This window comes from Pagrus major, chromosome 7, assembly GCF_040436345.1.
Source record: "Pagrus major chromosome 7, Pma_NU_1.0".
NCBI lineage: Eukaryota > Metazoa > Chordata > Actinopteri > Spariformes > Sparidae > Pagrus > Pagrus major.
The window spans coordinates 22983748-23005592 of record NC_133221.1 but is presented as its reverse complement, the minus strand read 5'-3'; the positions used below and the strand labels follow the sequence as shown (position 1 = coordinate 23005592).

Here is a 21845-nt window from a genome sequence, read left to right as displayed (position 1 = left end):
CTCTGCCTTCTTGTTTTAACTCACCTTAGACGAGGCTTCCTTGTGTTTGGCTCGACTGTGGAGTGCTTATTCTGTAATATTGTCTTCCTGAGTTTCCTGCTTTTGCTTGATTGTCAAAGCACTTTAAACTCTGTTTCTAAAGGTGCTATATAAATAAAGCTTATTATTACCACTATTATTATTATTATTAGGCTGCTATGAAGGTTCTCTATAGATGTGTAGTTAATGGGCCGTTAGAGGGGGGAAGAAAATGTGAAAACTAGGCTTGATGAAAACATATTTCCATGGTAAATAATAATTGTGAGAGGAAAATTCAACATTTATCTCATAATTTTGATTTACCATCAAGTTTATCATAAACGTTTTCTTCTTGAACTGGCCGAAATGGGCTTCCGTAGAGAGGCTGAGACATTGTGCCAAAAACCACTCACCATAACTTTCTTAGCCGACCTGTTCACACAGTCACTGCACCAGCCGGTGAACCCCTGCAGGGCGAACACAACCATGAACCACATTTCCCACAAGTCTTTGCTCCTTCCTTCAATCGCTCCCGCTCCGTGTGTTTTTGCCAGGAAAGCACAAATTCCAGCGAGTGTAGTCCAAAGAGTTCAGTAACACAGCGGAAGTGCTTCAGGAGAGCGTGCGTCTGTGCGAGACTTCAGCGGGGACTCGGGCGGCATGATGTGGGCTCGGTTGATGGTCGGGGTCGGGGGCTCGGGGCTCGGGCTGCGGGCTTCCAGGGACGGCTTGCTGCGGGTCGCTGGGGCTGGATGTGCGGGGCAGCAGCAGCAGCAGCAGCAGCAGCAGAGACAGGCTTCAAGTGCGGAGGTTAGTGGAGCATGACTGTAAACTTCTGTCGATGCGAGTCATCCACAGTGCTTTAACATTAGTGTCGTTTAAAGCAGCTCAATCCCAGTTTTCTCACTGGAACATGATGATTGTATGTAAGTGTTGCATTCTTCAGCCACCTTAAACTGTCCAGGTCACATGTTACCAGTAGGTCTTCCAATTATACTGATCAGTTAATAGCTTTATTTTCATATGACATCACTTGTAAACTCCTATAATATTCTTTTTGTGGCCTGTAAAAGTTGTTTACATGTGTTGATTATCCTCAGTAGTCATTTTAATATGAATTCATCTCGTGCTTTATGTCAGGTTTTACATTTCTGCATCATATTTGACATTTTTGTTGTATAAATCCAAGTTTTTTAGGATCCAGAATGTGTTTTTGGAATATATATAAATATATATTGGAGCTATATCAGCCATCACTGGCTCTTTCAGTGTTACACTACACATTACAATAACAGCATCAGGGTCTGTGTGTCAGTTCATGCAGACTTAACATGCGTCTGTCCCGGCAGACTGCCATCCTCCCTCCCTCCCTCCCTCCATCCGCCTGCCTCACTTCACTCAGCTGCACAAGATGATTTTATTAAAAGCACGAGTGACTGGCTCCACAGTACTGTCAGCGCCGTCTCTGTGAGGCTTCGTTCATCAGGCAAAGGAGGTTATGAATGAGAAAATACAGCAGCATCTCATTCATCAAGCCGCTCAGATAAAGTCCATATCAGTGGGAACCTCTCAGGTATCAGTCCCTTTTATAATGTATCTGATTTATCTCAGTGTTGCACAAAGCAGAAAGACTAAAGTCCTACCCACGCCATGTGCTCTAATCTGTTCATTAAGTGCACGAGTGTGTGTGTGTGTGTGTGTGTGTGTGTGTGTGTGTGTGTGTGTGTGTGTGTATTACAACCAGAACAACCAGCTCTCCCTCCTTTCATTCATATTAATAGCTGACTTTGGACTTGGACAGTTTTGTAAAAAGTAATAGAGTCTTATGTAAAGTGCCCACACGCTCCCACTCCACATGTCCCATAATGCATTTCTGCTGCTGCTCTGATAAGCCTAAGGGTTCAAAGGTCGGAAGTCAGAACAGAGAGAACAGTCTGTCATTTGGCTGTCTGATAGATCAGACTTGAACCTGAGCTTTATATTTAACAAAGATTTGTTATTATGTCCCTCCTCACTCTGTTATCTGCAGAACAAACTGTTGTTGAATATAAAACAATCTCTCCGAACACGCTTATTTTAGTGTATGCATCTTCTCTGGAAGTGGTTGGACTGTTGTTATTCAATTGAAAAGGGCCACATAAAAATGAAACACTAAAAGAAATGTAACGTTTAATATTTAAAGCTGCAATATGTGAGAATTGGTCACCTGGCAAACTCATAGTCCAGACAGATAAGGAGCAGCGTATCACCAGAGTAACCGCTAACTGCTGCCAACTCTAGCCGCTGATGGCTAGTTAGCTCACTTAATCATGCTGCGAGCAGTCATGTAAGCTTGTATGATTTAAACTCACATTCTTACATATTGCATGATGGATACTTAAAATCCTACATGTAGCACCTTTTAAGATGCATCATTTCAACAACCATTTTACAATTAATACATACAATTTCACTTTATCTCGACCGTGGTTCTTGTATTCTCTGTGTTTTTAATGTTTTTGCAAACTCAGTGTCGTGTTTTATTTCCCCCAGGCTGCCTTGAAGAAGACTCAGCTGTTTGACTTCCACAGGGAGCAGGGGGGAAAGATGGTGGAGTTCGCAGGCTGGAGTATGCCTGTCCAGTACAAAGACAGCCACATCGCCTCACACATGCACACCAGAGAGCACTGCTCCATCTTTGATGTCAGCCACATGCTGCAGGTGAGAGGAGTCCAAACAGACACAAAGAAATACATAAAGTAGACTCCTGAAGGTAAACAAGCAGACATATACAAACTCACGTATCCCATCCATATAGAGAAATATAGTTCACATGCAGTACTTTGTCAGTTATGAGCAATTAATTGGTTGATTAATTATAAAAGAATCAACCCTTAATAAAAAAAGAAAACTGCCATTACTGTGTTTAAATACTTGTTTTTTTCCTTTTTGTGACAGACCAAAGTCCATGGCAAAGACAGGGTGAAGTTCATGGAGTCTCTAGTGGTTGCAGATATTGCAGAACTCAAAGACAACCAGGTGAGAAGAAGGATTGTTTCATGTTGAACCTGGAATTGTGTCCACTTAGTGAAAGCTATTCTTAAAGCAGAATTCTGTAACTTACCTTACAATAATAATAATAATAATAGTAATAATAATAATAACAATAATAATAAACTTTATTTATATAGCACTTTTTAAAAACACAGTTTACAAAGTGCTTTGACAAAACAAAGCAGAAGGGAGTAGATCAATAACAGCTTCAAAATCATTTTGATGGTACAGTGTCTTGTAATAGGGTGAGTGGCGTCTCCGCCCCCCTATCACTTGTTTCTGCACTATGTAACTTCAGTGAGAGGGTGGGATCACAGTGTTACATACATGTTTACTTCAACATACACGTTTCAACACATAACATTGTTATGATGTAATGAGTTTTGTTTGTAGTTAGCACCTACATTAGGTCTGACAAATTGTTATACACCTGGGATTTGTATATACAACAGTGGTGTTGCGCTCAGGACCTGTGGGGGGCGCCAAATCGCTCAAAACAACAATTTCAGCGTTTCAACGTTTCAGCTAATCATAGAGAATGCGGTATTAAATGTCCTCTTCTGTTTCCAAACTTCACATAACATTGACTAACAAATCTGCGCTATGTGAAAGAAACCAATAGAGAGAATTAGATTGCAATAACATCACATCCGCTCTGACCTTTTAATCCTTCACCCACTCATCTTTTTCTCCGCCCAGGGTACACTGACCCTCTTCACCAATGAGAAAGGAGGAATTATCGATGATCTCATAGTGACAAGGACGGACCAGTCCTACCTCTACGTCGTCTCCAACGCTGGCTGTGCCGACAAAGACTCGGCTCGCATGAAGGTGAGTACAGACAGAGAGCGTGTGGAGACAGACAGGTACGTTTGGAAGACTAATAGAAAGTGCCTGATGTGTGTGTGTGTGTGTGTGTGTGTGTGTGTGTGTGTGTGTGTTTTACCTGCAGGCCAGACTAGCAGAGTTCAAATCTGCAGGATTTGATGTGGATCTGGAGTTCCTTGATGAAGCGCTGATTGCTTTGCAAGGTAAAGTATTCTTCCTCTCTCCTTTTTTACTGTTTGCCTTTCCTCCACTTCACTATATTGTTCTTTCTTTCTTTCTTTCTTTCTTTCTTTCTTCCTTTCTTTCCTCCCATATGTCCGCCCATTTGTTGCCTTCTGCCTCCTCTTTAATCCTCGTTTTCCTCCCTCTATATGTTGTTCTTCCTCTCCCTTCTCCCAGGTTTTTGTTTCATTATCTCAGTTGCTTTCTTTTTTTTTTCTTTTTGCCCTTGCCAGTATTACTCTAATAATTTCATGTTTCTGTTTCACTTTGTTTCAGTTCTTTTCACTCTTTACTCACTGAATCCTTTTTTAAAGTTGTGTATGTGTGCTGTCAGGTCCGTCCATGTCTCAGGTGCTCCAGCAGGGGCTGAAGGAGGACCTCAGTAAGCTGACCTTCATGACATCCACCTTGGCCACTGTGTTCGGCATTCCTGGCTGCAGGGTCACCCGCTGTGGATACACAGGAGAGGACGGGGTGGAGGTCAGCATCTCTCTGTCTTTGCTTCCTTCCTCTGCTTTTTTAGCCCTTTGAAAGTGATCTTGAGGAAAGTTAAAAGTTAGCTCAGCTTAAAAGTTAATTAACCACTTCACACATTTTTCTGAGGCCTTGAGAAAACTTTAAATGACTAGATCTCAAACAGGACACCTCCACTCAACAGTTTGACTTTGGTTCTGAGTCTATACTCGGTTATGTTTGCATTTCAGGAAACCCAATCTTTTGCCATTGCTTACTTATAATGGACACTGGTAAGAACCAAAATCAAGAGTCTACAGGTTAGACGTTCTTTGAGATTGTATTTTGGCTTTGAGTCTGATGCTAATGTTAGCATCAGACTAAAGATGTACAAACAACAGTCACAACAGAGTTAACTAAGCTAGCAGTAATGCTAGTCACTGGCTAACTGCAAAGTAAACAAACTGTACCTAGCTCACATCTGTTTGTTGACATGGTTCAGCTGTTTAAAAAAGAGCTACAAACATTGCATGAAGTCTATGAGGGTATTTTTTATTTTGTCCAGGACACGATCTGCTGTTAAGTTAATGCAATTCATCGTGAGAGGAACATGAGCACGCCAAATTTCTCTGAGACATTTTATTATATACACAAATGTGAGCCTCATGATGACACTAGAGGAACAGTCAGTCAGGGGGAAACTGTAGAGGATGTTTAGCGTTTCTTTGTATCTGATAATTGTCTTGTGATTTACATGCCCCTAAACTTGTTGCATAATGTCATTGAACACACAGACCTTTTGTTGTTACTCACTTAACATAATGATAGAGGACGTCTCTTGTTCTCACTGTTCAACACAGCTGTTCTGTTTTGCGAGGAACCCACTCCTTGATTCCAGATTAATTGTTTACTACATGTAACTTTTTCTTGTCGGCCCGCTGTGCTGGAGCTCTGTAGAAAGCAGGATGGATGTGGGTTGGTCTTCTGACAAAAAGGAATGTGGGAGTTTGCTTTTGTTTGTTTGTTTGATTCCTTCCATCAGTCATTCCCTCACTGCTGAGACTCACAAGTACCCTCAAGTAGACCGACTCTACACTGTGTAATAAATTATTTAAATCATCTGCTTAATGAAAGTCCATCTTTATTGAAAAAGTTCCTGCCAACAGATGTGTTTTTATTTCAGTATTGATGACGAGGTAAAATAAACTGTTTCCACTTCATCGTTTCCATGAGAACTCTTGGATTGAGACTCAACCTCAGTGCATCTGTCTCTCTGTCCCAGATCTCCGTCCCTCAGTCCAGAGTGGTGGAGCTGACGGAGAAGCTGCTGACTAACAGCGAGGTGAAGCTGGCCGGTCTGGGCTCCAGGGACAGTCTGCGGCTGGAGGCGGGGCTTTGTCTCTATGGCAATGACATAGATGAGACCACCACACCTGTGGAGGCCACCCTAGTCTGGACCATAGGTGAGATTTGAATGTTCAGTCTGAAATATTTCCATGAGGTTGTTTTTGAGGAAGGCTGTGATGGAACGGGTGATTTTAGGACACGTCAATCTTTCTTTCTATATCTGGACTCTTGTCAAGCAGCGCGTTAGATAAGAAGATTGATGGAAAGATCTCTCTAATTAACATGTTATAAAAAAGACAATTTGCTGTTTTATGGGGGCTGTCAATTGGAATATTTTAGTTGGTGGGACCGGTTGCCAGGTAACCAGAAGAGACCAACCAAGACATGAACAAACAAACGAGGTGTCACGTGCTGAATCAGAAATGTTCAAGTCCGACACACAAGAGATTACGCACAGGAGCTCCCTTTAGCTCATTGTTTAGCTGTCCAGCCCACAACTTTAGTTTTAGTTCACTCTCACCACGCTCTAAGCATCATTTTTAGCCATAACATGCAGCTGATTTTAGTGAAAAATCTCTAGAACTGTACATTACCTGCTCAGCACCAAACAGCATACAGATGCAGTTAGCGATTAGCTGTTGAACTTAGTGGCGCATTTAGCAGCTAAAGAGCCAAAAATATCCCTATTGATGAAGACCATTCCCATTAAATGTGAAGAAGTTTCTCTGCGTGTTGTAGTGTCTTGCTGTGTTAGTCTGTTCTGTGTATTAACTCTGTTGCTCCGTCTTCTCACGCACAGGAAAGCGTCGGCGTAAGGACAAGGATTTCCCCGGCGCTGACATCATCGTACCTCAGATCAAAGCCAAGACAGCCAGGAAGAGAGTCGGTCTGGTGTCCACCGGCCCCCCCGTCAGACAACACACACCCATACTCAGCCCTGACGGAAAGGTCATAGGTAAGAAAGGACAACCACTGACGCACAAAAAAGATTTATTAGTAGAGCCTCTGTTTGATTCTATTATTTCTATTTTTTGTCACATGTTCACGTTATTTTGCATACATGCGTCAAATTGATATATGTTAATAATCAAAAGAAAACTCCTTATGAATTTAGGTATATTCCAGTCCTAACATTTAGTGATTGTGTGAATAAGGAAGTAAATGAACATAATGTGTGAACAGTTAAAAATTGAGTCAATCAACAAGTCAGTGTGCACCTCAGGGAGGAAATCTGAAGCACAGAGTAGCTACCAAAATGTTTTTATTCTGGCTCGCTATCTGTGTTTTTTCTGAAGATGTAGCCAGAATGGGTGTCAGACAGAGATTTGTAATCAATGACCGAATCTTTGCTGTTTAATTTAGGTGAGGTGACGAGCGGCTGTCCCTCTCCCTGCCTGAAAAAGAACGTTGCCATGGGTTACGTGGATGCGGCATTCGCTAAGAACGGTACGGCCATCCAGGTGGAGGTCCGGAAGAAAGCTGTGCCCGCCACCGTCAGCAAGATGCCCTTCGTCCCCACCAACTACTACACTGGATAGACACCCAGACACACAAACGCACATAAATACACAATACACACTGTATACTCTCACTGGAACATTCCTCCGTTCTGTCCCATATTCACCAATGCTGCCCCCTTCTGTTTACCTCCAGCAATGCAACACCAATGTAAGACTGAGTCTTCAAGGTAGAGTACACTGAAAGAAAATAATACAAAATGATAAGCTGTTATACAATACAGTATGTGTGCTGGTTTGATGTGTTCAGTCACTTTATTGTGAAGCACATTAAATGCACAATAGTTTGTATTTGAGACACTAAAGCAGAGACACAACAATATAAACTGACAGGTGGTTCGAGGACACCAGCACATAATACAAAGACTATGAGCAGGACACTTTATACAGACAAACAGTGTGCTACCTGTATGTGTCAAGCAACACAGCATCCAGGTTTCCCCTGTGGATGGGTGTGCATGAAATACATTACAAGCAGTGTTGTAGAGTCTGAGAATGTATGGGCCCAGATTCTCTTTTAACATGGTTTATAGACCAAGTTGTCGGTGGAAAGCAGGTTGAACTGAATCAACTTACTGCACTTACAGTAAGAATGAAAACAGTGAAGCCCTGTGGATCCATTAAACAGGAGTATTTAATTAACTTTTTGTTGTAGGACATAGGTTTTGCTAATGAAACATGACAGCATTTACTTTGTCACCGCTGGACCAAAACAAAGAGATTCCAAATGCTTCTTTTGATATTAATTCACTACATGTTGGCAGTGTTTTTAAGGTCTTTCAAATACCACAGAGCCAAATTTCCATGTGTATTATTATTATTAGGTGTAAACAGCTTAATCATGGGAGGTCAAACAGGGCCAGCTCATAATCCCTCCGACACAAAGCCCCTAACTGAAATAAGCCAATTATTAGATTTTCTCATCAAGTTCTTGTGTGGAGGGATTTTAAGGGAGTTCTGGTTTACTCTGTTGATATCATCAATAACCTGATCTCATCAGACTGTTGGAGGAATTACACTACATGAGGTACAATGATAACCTAACATGAAAATATGTTAATTGTCATTATATGTGTTCTGTCTGGCAACTAATGAAATGTAATTTCTGTATTAAACTAGGACATTGTCTTTGGACTTTCTGTGGCGCTCTGAATGTCTGATTTTCTGAAAATAATAACATAGTTATTATAGAAATAATACTACTGATTTATAGGTTTAAAGTTTGTTAACTCTGAGTCACTGTGAGTTTTAATTCTGAACTGAATTTCAATGTAAAAAAAATAAATAATATTGTTTATTTGATTAAAAAGTATAATTTCTCTATTAAAGACATTTTCACTTACCCTGAGCCATTGTGATTTTATTTATGGAAATGGACACTGACATGAAAAAAAGGTTGCACAGATGTTTTATATACAGCACATTCCTCATCATGTCACTGTGGTCGTAATTTTGGATGCTAAAGAAGGTCTGGGGGGTACTGACATATGGAATGGGATAAGGCCACATGTAAAGGACAAAGTATGAATTATGGATATAGACACATATAGTTAGTGATATAGTTTAATATCTATGGAATTTTGCCTCTTTTTTCCTTTTTGTCTCAAAATGTTCTCATAATAATGGCTTATAACAACTTTATATAGGACGATATCTGTTAGAAGTATTTGTAAATATGTTTATGTGTTGTATTAAACGTTTAATATACAATTTTGTCTCTCATTTCTTGTAAAAACAAGGGTTTCTTCCATTAGGTCTGGGGTTGGTTTAATTTAGACATACCGGAAACGGGGGATGCTAGGAGAACTAACCTGGCAACCTCGGCTGCCGGTCTGTTCAGTAGTTACTGAGAGGAAGATGGTGGACTTGGCGACAGCAGCGTGCTCAGAACTCCGTCCAGAACACTTTGGAAAATACTTAATATCTCAACCTGGTATTAGATATAGATTACCGGGGGACAATCACAGATAATACATTGTGAAAACCGTTGAGGAAAGTGACTTTTTCGCCGCCGGACAACTCTTATTCCGAGGCAGAAGACAGCGGGGAGTTGCGGAGCTTGGTGGTGGTGGTGGTGGTTTGTTGGTGCTCGTAAAGGAAGCTAGCCAACGTTAGCCAAAGTGTCAACAAAAGTGTGAAAGAAGGTGGGAGCTTTTTGCCCGGCTGTCGAGATAAACCTCGGAGGCCATCAAGCACTGTACTGCTGCTGCCTTCACACCAACTGTCAAATCAGTAAGGAGCGGGGCTGACAGTTGGACTGGCAGCAGGCTAACTCGGCTAGCTAACGCTCAGCTAGCTTTGTTGTGAACTGTGGATCAAAGCGCCGCTCAGAATGCCACGGAGTAAAAAGGGGAAACGTGGCTCCAGCAAGCCGGGTAAGTAGCTAACAGCCATGCTACCTCACCCTCCAGCCTCCGGCAATAAAACAGTAGGAGTGTTATGACAAGTGTGATTCAAGTATTAATTCACGCTTGATTGCCACACCTAAAACCCAGACAGGTGGTAGCAGTTTGTTTGTGAACCTGCTCCATGTGGCATGAATGGTAAAAAGACAGCTTGTTGCTACCTGACATGTAAAGTGTGTTGCTGTCAGACATGTTACAGCCATGTGGCTTAGCTATAAATAGTGCTGCAGCTTAGCAGTGCAGTCTGCATGTGTCTGTCACACTTTTCTGTTGAGGCCACTCACTTCGATGAGTTGAAGGATCACAGAAGAAAAGTGTGATTCATATCAGGGCTAACTGAAGATCTCTGCTAACGCTCAGGACACCTCATGCTACACTTAAGGTTAACCGCATGTTATTTTTAGCAGCAACGCCACTTAGCTGAAAACTGTTGAAGAGAAGCAACAAGTGCAACAGAGTCCCTGATTACATTTAAATGAGTTAATTTGCATGCAGTTAGGTTGCTGGTTGCTGCTTTGGGAGTCACAGCTACACGTTTTTAATCACCATACTGTACAGTAGTGGTGTGGATCATACATGTGCCAGGAGGGCGTTACAGCCCCCTCACGTTTTATGGAGTGACGTAGCCCTGGAGCACACACGTGCCAGCGTCTAAATGCACACACATTTATTTTTGTGGAGTGTACATTTCTGCTGGTTATTAAAAGGAGAATAAGGGGCAGGAGTCAGTGTTTGTTAATCCTGCATTATATTTGCAAATGTTTGTAAATTGTACGAGAACTTACTTTAACGTAAGGTTTCTGATTGTGCAGTATTGTCAAGTGTGCATGACTATTATGCAATGCATATGTTTCACCGATGGAAAAATGGAGCTCACTTCTGCTTTTTCTTCTCCATCATGCTCATTCATTCATTTTTCCCATCTTTCCATTCATTCATTCATTCATTGATGCATCCCTGCACCATTCTTCCTCCAATCCATTCACCCTATATTTCATCCATCTTTTCATTCATTCATTCCGTCGTCCACACGTCATCTCCAGGCTCTCTTCGTCAGGAGGTTCTTCAGCTGCAGCTGTCGTCTAAAGCCTCGCTGAAAGGTAACTCCTCTGACCCCTGACCTCAGCTTCGTGTCCAGCTCGAGGCCTGTCCAGCAGCTCTTGAACCTCACGGCAGTGCATGCAGTAATCCCAGCAGCCACTCTCATGCTAAACTCACCGTGTGTTTTTCTTATTCCCAACTGCGCTGAAAAGTTTTAACCCTCCCGTCCCTCATATCACCTGCTCATGCTGTGTACTGCATTGACTGACTGGTTGAATTTCCCATTACTTCTTAGTTTTTTCAGTCCTCATGCATGTCACACTTGAACACCACAAGTTAACACCCCACCTCATGCTGAGAGTAATGGCTGTTTCACATCTGACCGTCTCATCCACCCAACCTGCTCGCTTACAAACGGCTGCTGGTAATGAAGCAAGACTAGATACTGTCACCTACTCCCATCAAGCCATTCATTTGGCATCATCAAGCCTCATTTTCTTATCTGCGCTGACACCCGGAAAAGTTTTGTTGCAGGCACTCATTGCTTCTTAGAGTGACTCTTTCTCTTTGATGCACTGAGTTCATATCACGCAAACTTTGTAATTGTGTCATCCTCAATCATTGTGGCTTTCCCATCCCACATTTCCTTATTTATTCTAAACACATATTATGTTTTACTGATTGGTTGAGTTAGAGTTAAAGTCTGCGACTTTCCAGGAATCTCTACATACAGCAAATTTGACTGAATCTGAAGAAGACCAGGACTTATTCTATTCTGCCTGTTTAAGGAGTTGTTCTGGTGGGATCTACAGTTTAAAGACATTTAATTGGATCTTTACAGCATCAGAAAAGAACATATGGCGATGACTAGAACCTCAGCAAAATACTTGTAGTGAGGACACAGGTAAATTTACTCTTGTATTTAAAGCTTGTGCTACCAGGTCATGGCAAGGGGACTCGAGTGAGCTCCCACCCCTGCGGCTCAGAGTTCTGATTTGTCAGCCTCTTTGTCAGAGGAGCTGTGTGAGTGATTGCTATGTAAGCATAAAGTAGCAAAGTGGAGACGACACGTGAGTCGTGGCAGGGAGCTCACACTCACCATAGTGAGCTATGTGTGGGTGGGCTTGCGTGGGAAGGTGTGTAGCTGTGTTTTTCTGTGTGTGTGTTTGTGACTGCAGGGGAAAAGCTTGTACAGTGGACGGGGGTTCAAGGATGATGACCTGAAAATCACTGATTGATACAGACTCGCAGGGTGCGTTATCTCTGCTGTGAACATGAGAGCCCACAGGCTGTTTCTGTCAAAGAAATAAGAATATTGGATAAGGAAAGTGCCAGGTTGATCAGGGCTGCATTCATGTTTATGTTGTAACAACAAAATGTGTTTAACCTGCTTCTTCAATACATGTATATACATGTGTATATACATGTGTATATATATGTGTGTATATATATGTGTGTATATATATGTATGTATATATATATCTATATATATATATATATATATATATATATATATATTTTACTTTTTGTCTACTTGCTTGCATCTGGCGCATGTCAGAAAAAAGAAAAACAACAACTCTTGCAACCTTTGTGTGCTGCTGGACAGACACTACAAAAAGTGTGAGAAAACTCAAGCTGTTGTTGTAAAGTATCCTGCCAAATAGTGACTCTTCTGTTTGTTTTGTGTTTAACAGTTGACTGGTAATATGCTGTATTATATTTTAAATTTAAAGTTGACCAAAAAAAATATGGCGGTTATGCCCCACTTGATAACATGTAGCCTGTCTTGTTAAAGAATAACTAAAAAATATAAATGACGGTTGTCAGGGCAGAAAACTGATTATCTGTTGATCTTTACAATTAAAGACATGACATTCTAACAATGGCGTAGCCGTCAGTGCTGAAAATCAATATTTAAATCAAAAGTTTAATTGAATCTTAATCTTAAAATCGAATGTCAAATCAAATAGAGTTGGAGAATCATGGCATCCCTAATAAGACCCTATGTGTCATGTTACCTACTAGTGTATGTTTAGCAATATTTTTGAAATTCTTCTCTTATTTGAAATGAATCTGAAAGATGTGTCTGTGTTGAGATGCTTGGATGTTTTACTCTGATCTAAGGACTTTCTTGTCCCACTTGTGTTTTCCCAGAAATAGCAACTGTTATGATTTCCAAATGGGACCAGAGGCTTAACTTTTTATCGCCAGCTCAACACTATAAGCACTCACACACCCAGTTTTACAACTGAGTGTGTAATACTGACGCATTGGAAAAGGTGGCTATTAATAGGAACAATAGCAACATGCAACTATTGTGTCATTGTTGTACAGTACAGTTTGCATATTGAGCAGTTGCCCAGCTGTTACACAGTCAGCTCAGCTGTAAAATATTTCACAGGCAGAAAACAACAGTATGTATAGGTTTTACGCTATAATGGCCAAACATTAAGTGTAACAAATATTACTGCCTCTGCCACCATTTTGCCAGACATTGACAATTTCAGAAGAATACAAAAGAACCTTTACATGTCTAATACATAGTGGTATATTATTTGTCAGCCACAACAGAAATTCAGCAGCATGTGGCTGAAGATAACGTCCACCCTGAATGTGTAACTTCTGCAGTGTAAAGAAATGGCAGGCTATGACTCTACAATTGAGTCATCTGAACTTTAGCCTGGTTCACTGAGTTGACACATTATTGCTTTTCACACTGTGCATAGCCCCGGGCTAAGGGAGCTTTTAACCCCGGGCTAAGAAAGTGTTCACACTGGTACATTCCAAAGTGGGCTAACCCGACTCTAGCCTAGGACTTGCTGGCCCTGCTCCAGAGCAGAGTTAGCCCTGACTTTGTGGGGTTATCCCCATAAAATCAACTAAGCCTGGGGCTAAGAGGTGCCAGTATTAAGCGGGGCTAAATATAAAAGGAGTAGTAAGACAACATTCTGAAATGTGAAGAGGAGCTACGAATATGCAGTGTGAAAAGCCCTAACCTGAGCTCAGATATTGTTCTTTATCCAGTTACTCATTTAGCTTCAATTGATTTTTCTCCTCTGGAATTTTCTTACTACAAGAAGACAGGTTGAAACAGCTGAATGAATTGTCATATTTACAATGTAGGCATTGAGCGTGTACCTACAGCTGAGTGGAATGAATGAATGCCACTGCTGCAGTTAGTCTACAGTTGGTAACCTGAGAAAGTAAATGCATGCTTTCATTGAGAAAGTAACTCACAGCTATAACTTCCATGTTGCATTGCTGCAAAAATAACCGTGACCTCTGGGTTACCTCAACTGTCCTGTTTGACCTGAACATGAACACACACACACACATATATATACACACACACACACACACACACACACACACACACACACACATAGTCTGACCATTCTGGATGGTACACACTGAATGAATGAGTAAATGAATGGCCACTCTGGTCTCCAGTAATCCCACCAACAGTAGAAAGTCCTGAGCCAGCAGGAACCTGAGGGTTAGCTTAGCTTAGCTCGCCTGGCTCTTAACCCCTTTTCTGTTTTAGATCCAGTGTAACAAACCATCCCACTTCTTCTCTCACACACAGGACAGAGCTGTGTTGAAACATTGAAACATTGATCACCGCCCAGTCCTAATAAAAACATAAAAGATGACGAAATTCCTTCAGTTATCTGCTATTTCCTGTCATTATGGAGGAGAACATTAGCTGCTATGTGGACGAGATTGATAATAAAATGTGATGGTGGTATATTGGACGTTGTCTTTGGTTCTGAGTGTGTCCTTGTGTGTCTGTGTATAAGTAGAGCTCTGCTGGTGTACAGTTACTGACAAAGACAGACAGCTGAGCAGAAGCCCACAGTCAGCTTAATCACTGCTGGAGAATGGCCTCCAGCCAAATTCTGGTTAATTTTGGGATGCTTCCTGTTACTGTTTTTTTATTTCACTTTCAATGTTAAACAGCTGTCATTTTGAAGCTCTTTACCATTTTATAGACATTGTAACTGGGTGTTAAAACTAAAGATTGACCAATATGATTTATTAAGGGCCAATACAGATTTTTAGTAATCAACGAGACAGAAAAATGATATTTGGAACTGATATACATTTGCAATAAAATTATTTTCTTTGGCTTAAGATTTATAATGACAAGATAGAATATAACCAAACCTGAAGTACAATTTACTCCACGTGCTGTATTTAGTATAATTTTGAGGCACTTATCCTTTTATTTCCATATTCTGCTACATTATATTTCCACCCCGCTACATCCTGGATGGAAGTATTTTACTTTTTACTCCACTTTATTTATTTGCTAACTTTAGTTTCTTTGGTGGTTAGTTAGTGCTGGGGGTGAGACATTGAGCAAAACCACAGAGCGGTGACTACAGACAGAGAGAGGCGGCTGCATCAGAGCCAAAAAATAAATGTATTTAAAAGACACCGGTTCTGATAATCGGACATCACCATAGACTTTAAATTTGTCTTATGACCAGAACCTGGACATTGTAAGCTTTGAAAAAGTATTTATTGCAGGGTTCTTATACTGGAGAAGGTGTTTCTGCTATTCTGTCCACTCCCTTGTATTGCAGCCTGGTGTGGAAAAGCCAGTACTGAACTCTGCAACATTTTGGACAGTAAAGGGAGGAAGTAACTGTTGTTGCTCAAAAACATTGTGGCTTTTTATTTGGAAACTTTGACATCTAATTTGGACCTTGTGTTGCTCATTATTTCCTACTCCCATGAGCAAGCTTTTCTTGTACTCCGTCACTAACCAAACAACAGTTGGTGGTGAGCTTGTCACTCCTCACCATACCTGTCATTTTCGAGATGATCAGCATTATCTAGATCTGATGATTTTTAAGTCCCCCTACACAGAGCAACAGGCAGGCAGAAGGACATGGCTGTCTCTGAAAATAGCATTTAGACTTGTGTCGTTTGTATCACGATTCATGGATGATTCATTCACATTTGCTCCCCTCGGTGCTTGTTCAGACTCCCATAATCTAATTTACATCTGTAGTCCCTGGGCAGAAAACAGATAACATCTCTGCTAACAGGCTGTCAGTTTGTTGTGAACGTAAACACACTCCTTGCTCTTACCTTTTCCACTCCGGTCTCCATGTCCCTCATTTCTCTTTCAATCTTCCCTGTTCTCACTGTTTCCCCATCTCTCTTTGTAGGTATGAAAAATGGGGTGAAGGGAGAGTCTGGTGCCAGCGATGATGAGTTGATGTCTGATGTTCTCAGCCACTACAGCAGCACCAGCGAAACCGCCTCTGTGCTGGAAGATGGCACAGGTTTGTACACAAATGCAGTTAATCAAGCATACATATGCTTTTCAGAATCATATTTCTTCATAGATAATAGCCAAGGCACTGCTTTTGTACTTTTAAGGAAATATGTGACAGTAAAAACTGAAGTATTAAACTTGCATACAGTTTTTAACATCCTGTTTGCGTTGACTGGCCAAACACAGGAGGGGAGCAGGTGGATGAGCAGACTGCCCAGGAGGAAACGGAAGACAAACTCAAGCAGTGTATAGACAACCTGGCTGATAAGAGGTGAAGTTGTTTTATTTTTTGTCTTGCTTTTTTCCAGTCACTATCAAGAATACAAATCTGATATGTCAGGAATAAACAGGAAGACAAATGATGGTGCGACACCAGACTAATAGATTATTGCATGAAGTGATGTTGCAAAAAAAATAAACTTAAACTCTCTCCTTCTCTCCCAGTGCTAAGACGCGTCTTGCAGGTCTCGAGTCGTTGCGACAGGCCTTCTCCTCCAAAGTGCTGTACGACTTCCTGACGGAGAGACGCCTCACCATCAGCGACTGCCTGGAAAGGAGTCTTAAGAAAGGTGAGATGAAACAGAAATTCCACTGGTTTAGTTAAATATATTTCTGCGGACTCATTGAAGACACATGTAAACATTATATACATTCACAAAAAGATCACTTAAGTTTTTTCTTCCCCCAAGTGTTGCTGAAGGTGGAGCAGAAACACAGCCAACAGCAACTGCAGTCACTGACAAACAAATACTAACTTTTTGTTGCCTCCAGGCGGCGCGGAGGAGCAGGCAGCAGCAGCCACAGTCTTTGCCCTGCTCTGTATCCAGCTGGGGGGCGGAGACGAATCAGAGGAGGGCTTCAAGATGCTTCGCCCCATCCTCACCGCCATTCTGATTGACAGCAGTGCCAGCATAGCAGCCCGCCAGAGTGTGAGTAATCACATCCTCTGGTATAGTGCACAACTTTGGTTATAGAATGGCAACTTCTGGAAACACGAAATGCACATTGGCTTGGACATACATATATGTGAATGCTGGATCAAGAAATGAGACATGTGGACTGCAGCTTAAAGCTCAGTTAGCAATGTGACAATAGAAGTTGCAGAACAACCAACAATCCAAAATCATCTGGTTCAGAGTTCACTGAGTGCAAAGTCTGCAGTACAGCTCTGTCACCCAGCTGACCTCAGTCTCACCTCCATTGTTGTACAATGATCAAGAGAGTCATAGGTCACACATTCAGTTCACAAAATTAAAGGAAAATTCCTCTTAAAAAAAAAAAAAATTCTCTGGTGGGGATTCTGAGCAAATTCAGTTTTAAGGTGGACTATCGAGTTTGTAGCTCTGATGTGTTCTAACACCCTTTTCGACTACTGTTTTCTGTCCACTTTCTGTCAGTTTTGGAAACAAACAGAAGACATAAAGACACAACACCAGACAGTGTTTAGGGGACTCTTGAAGACCACGACCATGTAACCATGTAAAATCAACAGCAGCCATTTAGGACTCTCAGAGTCACGAATGCAGGCCAGTTTGACAGAGACATGTTCCTGCATTATACTGTCATTCATTTCCTTTCTTTTGTCCCAACAGTTGCCCATCTTAAAACAAGGTTACTTACCACATTGGTGTTTTTCAAAAAACTTTAACAAACCAGGGCAGAGTAACAACTCTAAGGTAGGCTAGGTTATCTAAAAAAAGAAATCGTATTAGGATCATTGTTGCAACCCTATTGTAAAGGTTATATGAGGTTTGAACTCAAGTTTGCTTCAGAGGAATCACCGCTTCACTGTCTGTCCATTCTTGTTTAATTAAATGTGTGGATATTTGACTTTTCTTGTTTCTGTCTCCATCAGTGTGCCAGAGCTTTGGGGATGTGCTGTTACGTCTCCTCTGCTGAAGATGGAGAGGTAAGAACAACTTAGGTCCGAGGCTCCAGTATCTGCTGTAATTTGGGATATTAATTGATGATATGACTATGGCAACAGCTTCAAAGTAGTATTTACCATCAGCAGTTTGTCCTTTTCAGCCTTCATCACATTTTCTTCTCTTTTTTCCCCCTTAACATCACCACTGAACCCTCCCAGGACTTGATCAAGTCTTTGGCCCTTCTGGAGAACGTGTTCATGTCTTCCTACCCCAACAGAGAGGGAACGCTGCCCACACCCAAACCAGGCAGTCCAGGCCTCCACAGCGCCGCCCTGCAGGCCTGGTCGCTGCTGGTCACTCTCTGTCCTGCATCTAGACTGACTGTGCTGCTCGACCTGTGAGTGAAACAAAACTTAATTTTTAATTCATTTCATTTCTAAACATTTCATTTCTATGGCTGTGACATTTTTATAAATCAGGATCTCATGAGGAGTAGTGTAACCAATAATGATTCTCTCCCTGTAGTCACCTCCCCAAACTGCAGGCGTGTCTGGAGAGCAGTGACGTCAACTACAGGATCACAGTGGGAGAGACCATCGCCCTGCTGGTGGAGCTGGGGCGAGATATAGATGAGGTAAACGCACACACACAGATTGTGTTTATATGTCTTTTACCATTATACCCATATCTCCAGTTTAAGGGTTTTTCTGGTTATAATTTTGCATTTCTGTGATATGTTTATGTCAATGGTGTGTGAAGGAATTCGAGGTTGAGGACAGTGAAAGTCTGTGTCGGTGTCTGAAGGGTTTAGCCACAGACGGCAACAAGCATCGGGCTAAGAATGACCGGCGGAAACAACGCTCCATTTTCAGAGAGGTGCTACATTACATAGAGGTATGTTTTACGCAATCGCCCTGATTTTTGTTGAAAGGTTTATTCTTGTTTCCATATGTCTTTTTTTGGCTTTTTGCAGAATGAGGACTTCACAGAGGAGAGGATCAGGTTCGGAGTGGAGAGTGTTTACATCGACAGCTGGATGAGGAGAAGAATCTACGATGCCTTCAAAGAGATCATGGAATCCGGAGTCAGACACCATCTACAGGTCAGGATAACACACAGAAGCCAGCAGTGACGTTAAAAAAAAAAAAAAAATTGTGTTCCTCGCATAAAGTGTTGTGAATTTTAGTTTTTACGTCTCTTCTGCTCTGGCGTGAACATCATTAAACAAACACCAGAAGCTGAGTAGGAACACTGATATTTGCCTGCAGAGCCAATTTCAGCGGCAGGCTGTGAGAACGGCAAATGAGACACACAATGAACACACCTACACATGCACCACATACGTGTGGGTGCTCCCCACTGCCTCGCTGTTACTTTATTGTGTTTAAATAAGCTGAACAATAATGCACTCTAAAATGAGACATCCGGCATTTTAGCAAAGTGGCACTTTGCTAAAATGTAACCGATGATGGTACATTAGAAAGGAAATGCTAATGGAGGTCACACTCCAGTTAATTGAATTACTGTAATTTCTCTATATTTTAGTAGACGTTGAAGGCATGTATTCCACATCCAGCTTGATCCTACTGATTTGTTCACCCATCCATCCATGACTGTTAGAGATCTTGAAATAACATAAACACAAAATCAGTAGTTTTACTGTTATACATGCACACATAAGTTTGTCCACGCATTTTGTTCATTTAGTGTGTGTTTTTCTTTTGGTGCAGTTCAACTCACTACTGAGAGACATCTTTGGCCTCGGCCCTCCCCTCATCCTGGACGCTGCTGTTAAAGTGAACAAGATTTCTCGGTTTGAGAAGGTAACGGCTTCTTTTCTATCCTTGAATCTCAACACGCGTTACCTCAGTGTGTAATTGCATTATGTCAGTATTTGTCTTGCATTTATGTTGCATTCCTGAGCTGCTGCTGTTGTGTGGCGAAATTGTTGCACTCATCTTTCTCTTTTGTTCTTCCACAGCATCTTTTCAACTCAGCTGCCTTCAAGGCCAGGACTAAACAGAGGAGCAAAGTCAGGGACAAACGTGCCGACGTCATGTGAGAGAAGGACGGGCTGTATTGTGATGGATACAAAATGATGCCTTCAGATGTCAGACACACAAAGACGCGACACCTCTTCACAGGGCTTTTTCACTTGTGCTCTTCACCTGCAAATGAATTCTCCAAGATTGAAGATGGCCAACATTTATTGTTTGCTCCCACAGGCAAAGGCAATTACTGCTCCTACTCGTAGGCATGTTAATGTCGGATTAAAACAAACATGATCTTTGGATATGAAAAAGGTCTTTTATTCATATTATCATAAAATACAGAGAAAGTAAAGTATTAAGTGTCACTGTAGGAGTTATTTTTAAAGCTTTATGGTACATTTGAGATGTATGGAAGCCTTTCACGTTACACTCACTGAAACCCTCTGGTGCTGATGGGTATTGTTTATACTCAGCTTGAAGTGCTGCTCTGTGACTTGACAGTCAAGTCTTTTTAATCCTAATTTCCGACTTCAGTAAAGTAAAGCCACTTTTCCAGGACATAACAGTCCTGGTTAGTCTCTGAAGCTTAATGTTGGAGCATCCACTTCTGCAAAAAGAGAGAGAAGAGCCACGGAAATACTGGTTATTCCCCTCTGTCGTCCTCCGTTTCAACAGCCAGAGTTGCTTCTTCAGCTGCCAAACCAGAAACTGACATTACAAACAATGCAACCTGAAGGAAAATGTGTGTGGTGTTTTGCGTGAGAGTGTGTTTTATTTGAATTTTATTTAACATCATGAAAATAAAACACTTAAAAATCCATATAAACAAGAAGATGCCTAATTAAAACATGATTTCAAAGAGTTAATATTGTCATCTTTGTATTAATATTTTTTGAGAGGAAAAATACATTTCAACCATTTCTGGTGGATAATTGAATTTTACTTTCTAATTTATTAAAGCAACAGTACTGTGTGATTTTTATTTTTATTTTTAAGAAAATTAAAAATGCTAAGAACTGTTTACAGTCACATTTATGGGATGACAAGAAGAATTTCTATTTTTTATTCTTTCATGTATATTTTTAATGCGGGTTGGGGGTCATACAATCTATCCATGTGTACAGTATGTATTGCAGATAGACTATATAGGGATTTGTGGTAAGATGTGTACTTGAATCATTAGATGCTCTTGAATGATTTTCCCTCTGATGAGCAGTAAATACACACAGGCCACTGACCAGAGCTGCTGATCAGAAGAGTTTGATGGTGGTGTTTGTAACGGTGGTCAGGTCAGCATGTAGAACTCCTGGGTGTGCTCCTGATTGTGGCAGAAGTATCAACATTTTTATTAAAGGGTTTTTGATTATATTGACACCTAACAGCTGCCTGTAAATTTCAGTACTTTGGTGAAAACCCTCCCGTTGCCTCTCATATTACAGCCTCACCAAGCTGTCTTTATCAGTGGTTCTGTTGTTGCAGCACATGGACAGAATATGGATCAAATGAAATAAAGATTATTTGAGCACGTTCTTTGCCTCTTTTTTGAAAGTTCTGTCAGGGCTCCTTCCATTTCCCCATGACCAGCTCTTATGTTGTAAACAATTCAAATATTAAAGGAGCAATATGTAAGAATTTTAGTGAAAACATTCAAGAATTAACCAAAATTATCAACAGAATGTGAATAAATACCAGTTCCTACGTTATTATGTCTATGTATTGTGTTGCAGAGATACCTACTGAAGTTAGCATGCTAACCAGCTAGCCCCAGCCTGTCCAAGTCCAAAGCTACTCAACTTTTCAACACTAACACTCCTCTGGTCCCTGAGTTCCCA

At 41.2% G+C, this 21845-nt stretch overlaps 2 protein-coding genes across 3 annotated transcripts; both read left to right on the top strand.

Annotated features, from left to right (window-relative positions):
- Positions 1-622: 622 nt before the first annotated feature.
- amt (aminomethyltransferase) lies at positions 623-8760 on the top strand. 2 transcript variants are annotated; one of them, XM_073470285.1, is made up of 9 exons: positions 623-828; positions 2551-2718; positions 2956-3036; positions 3751-3882; positions 4004-4082; positions 4436-4581; positions 5837-6017; positions 6701-6856; positions 7264-8760. In XM_073470285.1, the coding sequence occupies exons 1-9, from the start codon at positions 679-681 to the stop codon at positions 7437-7439; spliced, it is 1269 nt and encodes a 422-aa protein (XP_073326386.1). In that variant the 5' UTR covers positions 623-678; the 3' UTR covers positions 7440-8760. The 2 variants fall into 2 exon arrangements, with proteins under 2 accessions (XP_073326386.1, XP_073326385.1); XM_073470284.1 differs by lacking the exon at positions 623-828 and adding an exon at positions 1476-1591.
- Positions 8761-9256: 496 nt separating this feature from the next.
- ifrd2 (interferon-related developmental regulator 2) lies at positions 9257-21538 on the top strand. The gene is made up of 12 exons (XM_073470950.1): positions 9257-9793; positions 16045-16161; positions 16341-16425; positions 16599-16723; positions 16926-17083; positions 18010-18063; positions 18241-18419; positions 18548-18656; positions 18782-18916; positions 18996-19124; positions 19753-19845; positions 20004-21538. Exons 1-12 carry the CDS (start codon positions 9751-9753, stop codon positions 20082-20084), a joined length of 1308 nt encoding a protein of 435 aa, XP_073327051.1. The 5' UTR covers positions 9257-9750; the 3' UTR covers positions 20085-21538.
- Positions 21539-21845: the final 307 nt, after the last annotated feature.